At 52.3% G+C, this 5,635-nt stretch overlaps 1 protein-coding gene across 1 annotated transcript in view; it reads left to right on the top strand.

Moving 5' to 3' along the window:
• Positions 1–5,635, top strand: part of LOC122394362 (cadherin-23-like) — a 51,195-nt gene that overhangs the window by 177 nt on the left and 45,383 nt on the right. The window contains exon 2 of the mRNA XM_043391196.1: positions 4,580–4,721. Coding sequence (XP_043247131.1) covers positions 4,580–4,721 — 142 coding nt within the window. The remainder of the gene's footprint in view (positions 1–4,579; positions 4,722–5,635) is intronic.

Raw genomic sequence — 5,635 nt, 5'->3', positions numbered from 1 at the left:
GTGAGAGGCGCCGCCACCACCACCACATACATACAGCGTCACAGGGTGAGAGAAACCCACCACCGTCACCCTCAGCGTCACAGGGTGAGAGGCACCGCCACCATCACCTACAGCGTCACAGGGTGAGAGAAACCCACCACCATCACATACAGCGTCACAGGGTGAGAGGCACCGCCACCACCACATACAGCGTCACAGGGTGAGAGGCACCGCCACCATCACCTACAGCGTCACAGGGTGAGAGGCACCGCCACCACCACCACATACAGCGTCACTGGGTGAGAGAAACCCACCACCGTCACCCTCAGCGTCACAGGGTGAGAGGCACCGCCACCATCACCTACAGCGTCACAGGGTGAGAGAAACCCACCACCATCACATACAGCGTCACAGGGTGAGAGGCACCGCCACCACCACATACAGCGTCACAGGGTGAGAGACACCGCCACCACCACCACATACAGCGTCACAGGGTGAGAGAAACCCACCACCGTCACCTACAGCGTCACAGGGTGAGAGGCACCGCCACCACCATCACCTACATACAGCGTCAAAGGGTGAGAGACACCGCCACCACCACCACATACAGCGTCACAGGGTGAGAGAAACCCACCACCGTCACCTACAGCGTCACAGGGTGAGAGGCACCGCCACCATCACCTACAGCGTCACAGGGTGAGAGAAACCCACCACCATCACATACAGCGTCACAGGGTGAGAGGCACCGCCACCATCACCTACAGCGTCACAGGGTGAGAGGCACCGCCACCATCACCTACAGCGTCACAGGGTGACAGGCACCGCCACCACCATCACCTACAGCGTCACAGGGTAAGAGGCACCCACCACCATCACCTACAGCGTCACAGGGTGAGAGAAACCCACCACCATCACCTACAGGCTACAGCGTCACAGGGTGAGAGGCGCCGCCACCATCACCTACAGCGTCACAGGGCGAGAGGCACCGCCACCACCATCACATACAGCGTCACAGGGTGAGACGAACCCGCCACCATCACCCTCAGCTTCACAGGGTGAGAGGCACCGCCACCGCCATCACAGGAATCTGCCACCATCACATACAGCGTCACAGGAACCCGCCACCACCATAGGAACCCACCACCATCACAGGAAACTGCCACCACCACAGGAACCCGCCACCATCACAGGAACCCGCCACCATACCTACAGCGTCACAGGGTGAGAGGAACCGCCACCACCACCACCACAGGAACCCGACACCACCACCTACAGGTTCACAGCCCAGCCAGCCTTCTCAAGTGGGGCCCACATGGGCCCCAAGTGGGCACCAAACTAGGACCAATCTGGGCTCCCCACCTTGGATCCAGATGGGAATGTCATGGGCGTCCAACTGGGTCCCATCTGGGCACCCCAGACGGGGCCCATGTGGGACCCATCTGGGCACCCCAGACGGGGCCCATTTGGGACCCACCTGGGGCCATATTGAGCCCCATATGGGCTTTCCCAGTTGGGACCCACATGGGCAGCCCAAGTGGGGCCCATATGGGACCCAGTTGGGATATATGTATGTATATGGGTCCCACACAGGCTTTCCCAGTGGGGACTCACAGACACATGCAAAAAGCACACATGGATTTTAACTGGAATTTGGTACCTAAGCTTATGTCGTCCACTATTTCTGCGCGAATCAAAAAAAAAAAAAATGTGGTCGCACGTGGTAGAACCGCGTACCCCTTGCCTCTCACCAGATCCCCAGAAATTCGAACCCAAGACCTACGGAACATGATGCGGGGACCCTAACCACTACACTACGCTACCACTGCAGGTAGGCGGCCGGCGGCCGGTAGAGAATGGAAGCGTGGATGCGTAGCGTACCTAGTGTGAAAAAGGAGAAGACTTTTTAACAATAGTGTAAAGGCCCGAGCGGTCCGTCAGCGCCGTATTGCGTCTATTTATAGTCACCAACTGCCAGCGCGGCCGCCCCGCGGCCGCCCCACCACACAACAAACGCCGGCGACACATTATCAGCGACCTCGCAGGCATAGGCGGCGGAACGGGGAGGGCACCGGGGCACCGTGCCCTCCTTTGATTTTGGCATTTTAACATTAGCCCTATGGGCGTTGCATGGAAAGAATGGGACCAAAAGTCGGCAGCGCCCCCCTCCTCCCTTAATTGAAGGTGTTCCGCCGCTACTGCTCGCAGGGACACGGGCAGGGGTGTGCCCAGGCGGCTGTCAGATCAGGAGTCTGGCAGGGTAGCGGCACAGATCAGGCAGGGTAGCAGCACAGTGGAGGCGCTGGCCAAGTCTAGCACGTAAAGTTAGCCCATTTAGCAAATCTGGGACCCAGTTGGATGCCCATAACATACCCAGATGTAGCCCAGCCCATATTCGCAGATTCCCCACTTCCAGCCCATGTGCGCCCCATTTGGGATTGCTGGCTGGGAGGGTGAGAGGAGCCTTCCACCATCCTATCCCTACATACATTGTCACAGGAACCCGCTTCCAGCACTTTCAGCGTCACAGGAGCCCGCCACTAAACCTACAGCGTTAGGGAGAGGGCACGTTGGATTCCTACACCTGAGAGCTCTATCAGACACGGTAGATTTTTTTTTATAGATTTCTGATCCGGTCGTTGAGTATTTTCATCTCATACAGTTGGACAATGAACATTGAACAATACCTTCATAGCAGGATCGAACTTCCCTTGTATGGTAGACCGGGGCAAGTCGCCCCGCCGAGGTAAAACGCCTCACCGATGTTTCTCGGAACTGGCAAGGTTCTGGGGAAACATCCTCTCTTCAATAAAACGTGCACTATATGATCATTATCTGAGCAGACTGGAAAGAAATTGTGATAACTCTTGAGGAATACACAGCCAAAAATGTGTTTTTAGAGTGATTTTTATGTTTTGTTGTCCGATTATGCATCATGGCGTTCTTTTGTGGTCCACATCAGGTTAACGACTTTTATTTATGTATTTTGAACAATTATTGTCTAACTCTTATAATGCCGGGTTGGTTCGTGTTAAATTATGTCTTGCTGGAGCGCAAGGCGTTGTTCTCTGACCGAACTACGTAATGGGGTAAAACGCCCCAGAAGGTCGCGGGGCAAAAAGCCCCATGGGGCATTTTACCTCACGTGTTGTTCGGACTACCCACTTTCTAATGTTCGGCATCTGGCGAAGGGTAAGTTCTTATGCATTTATATGCATTTTTCTCAGCAACTGGATGGCAAAGAAAGTATTTTGTTAACATTTGCATTGCAATAATTTATTATTTGGCCTTATGAGGCAGGTGAAAAACCTGCTCATACAATAGCGTCATAACTGAACACCTGATAGGATAGAAGGTACTAACTTCAGTGCCGTGCCTCCAGAGGTCTAACCAACCTCTCATATAAGATTTATTCAACTACCGTGTTTAATCTGAGTATGGGGCTTCCTGCCCCAGGCCGTGGGGCGTTTTGCCCTGGGGTTGGGGTAAAATGCCCCATTTGCAGTTGTTTCAAAATCACTTCCTAGCTGGGAGTCCGATCATAAGTAAATGAATTTGAGGGGTGGAATTTAAAGTAAAATGTCCAAAGAACGCATGGAGCACAAATTTGACCTTCCAGATGATGTGGGACAAGAGATATGTAGCAAAATAAATTATCTGGGGCGTCTTGCCCCAGGCTACCCTATGCATTAGACACAAGTGGAACGTTGACAATGTGTCAGGGCGCCTTATCCCCTGTGGCCCATGGTGTGCATTTTATGTAAACTGTGACTTTTTCCGAGTGATCCCTAAATGCCCTAAATCTGCCTTATCATTGCTCATCATTTTTCACAGCCTTCCTCTCCTTTGAAGGGCCTTCCTTCGCAGACTTTCTGTCGCAGTTGGTCTGGTGGATATTTTTTTTTTTTTTATAAATTTAGCTCGAATGTTTGAATGGACGGATTGACAGAGCCGGAGTCCACGCTAAGCAGAGCTTGTTGCGTAGACCCCGACCCCTACCGTCCGATCGCGCAATTCCGGGTAACGGGAGAATTTAGATGCCAAAGTTTAACGTGCCCTTCAAAGCCGGACACGGCCTGTCCCACTCAACTGACTTCAACTGGCTGCGGCTGCTCCCACCAACCGCAGACCATCCCCGTCAGGAGTCTCATATATCGAGCGCCGGAGCGTCTCGAACCCGGGCTCTCACTACCGGGAGTCCGATGCTCTACCAACTGAGCTACGGGACAGGCTCAGGCTCAGGAGAGAGAAACATATCAATGTTTCTCTCTCTCTCTCTCTCTCTCTCTCTCTCTCTCTCTCTCTCTCTCTCTCTCTCTCTCTCTCTCTCTCTCTCTCTCTCTCTCTCTCTCTCTCTCTCTCTCTCTCTCTCTCTCTCTCTTCTCTCTCTCTCTCTCTCTCTCTCTCTTTCTCTCGCTCTCTCTCTCTCTCGCTCTCGCTCTCGCTCTCGCTCTCGCTCTCGCTCTCGCTCTCACTCTCACTCTCACTCTCACTCTCACTCTCACTCTCACTCTCTTGGAGACGGTCTGGTGGATATTGACACGTCTCTCTCCTGCAGTGGAGGTGGTTGGTGGATATTGACACGTTTTTCTCTGTCCTCCAGTGGAGGTGGTCTGGTGGATATTGACCCGAACACGGGCCAGCTGTTTGTGTCCGGCTCCATTGACCGCGAGACGGACCCGACCATCGACATCACTGTGAAGGCCACTGACGCCGGCGTGCCTTCGAGGGACAATTCAACTCAGGTGAGACATTCAACTGAGATGAGACACTTCGCCTCGTGAATCGGGAAACTTAACCCATGAGCCGCTGGGGGGGGGGGGGCATAAGGTAGCCCGTCCATTAGCCCGGCCGGGTCCGGGGAGTAATCCCAACCACCGCAGCCCGGGGGGCGTTTTTCGCCCCCCTGTCTAACTCCGTAAATAAGGGAGCTACGGAAACAAAAGCGATACCAAAAGAAAGTTCCTTACGAGACGATTCTAAAGCACCTAAAATTTTTGACCTCAGGTCAATTTTCAAGGTCAGAGGTCAAGGTCAAAGGCAAAAACCGGCACATGTGTAGTGATCTCAAAGTAAGCCTTCTAGAGGACGGCAGGCTGCATCAAACCGGCAAAATTGGGTGTCAAACAAAAGAACAGAATCTGAGGATTCCGAAAATGTTCTCAAAATTAAGGATCAAGGTCAAGGTCACGCTCAAAATTGACCTCAAACTTGGCACTTTTTCGCACATCTTGCGTGCTAACTTCCAAGATGTTTTGAAATGTTTTGAGGCTTATCAGTTCCCTATTTGTGGTTCATCTTACGATGCAAGGCTGCTCAAAGGTCAAGGTCACAGAAGAGTATCCCTGCTAGAGGCTATTTCACTGATTCAAGTTAGTAATTATAAATAAGACAATTTTGCCATCCGGAAGCTCTAAATGAAGGTTAAGAGGAAAATAGATACCAGATTCGTGATCAGCGGGTACAAATCCATCATAAATGACCTTAACTGTGTCAAGGTCAACCAGAGGTCATTCGAGGTCACATGAGGTCAACATAAAACTTGACCTTATCCGAACAAAATATATATCATTCGACGCGGCTGGACAAGGCGAATTCGATTGTACCTTTGCCGTAGCTCTAGGACAATTTTTGTCGAACTTTTTTTGCGAAAAACTAA

This window comes from Amphibalanus amphitrite, unplaced genomic scaffold (genome assembly GCF_019059575.1).
Source record: "Amphibalanus amphitrite isolate SeventyFive unplaced genomic scaffold, NRLGWU_Aamphi_draft 000587F_arrow, whole genome shotgun sequence".
Lineage (NCBI taxonomy): Eukaryota > Metazoa > Arthropoda > Thecostraca > Balanomorpha > Balanidae > Amphibalanus > Amphibalanus amphitrite.
The sequence above is the reverse complement of the archived record's forward strand: the minus strand, read 5'-3'. Positions and strand labels throughout refer to the sequence as shown.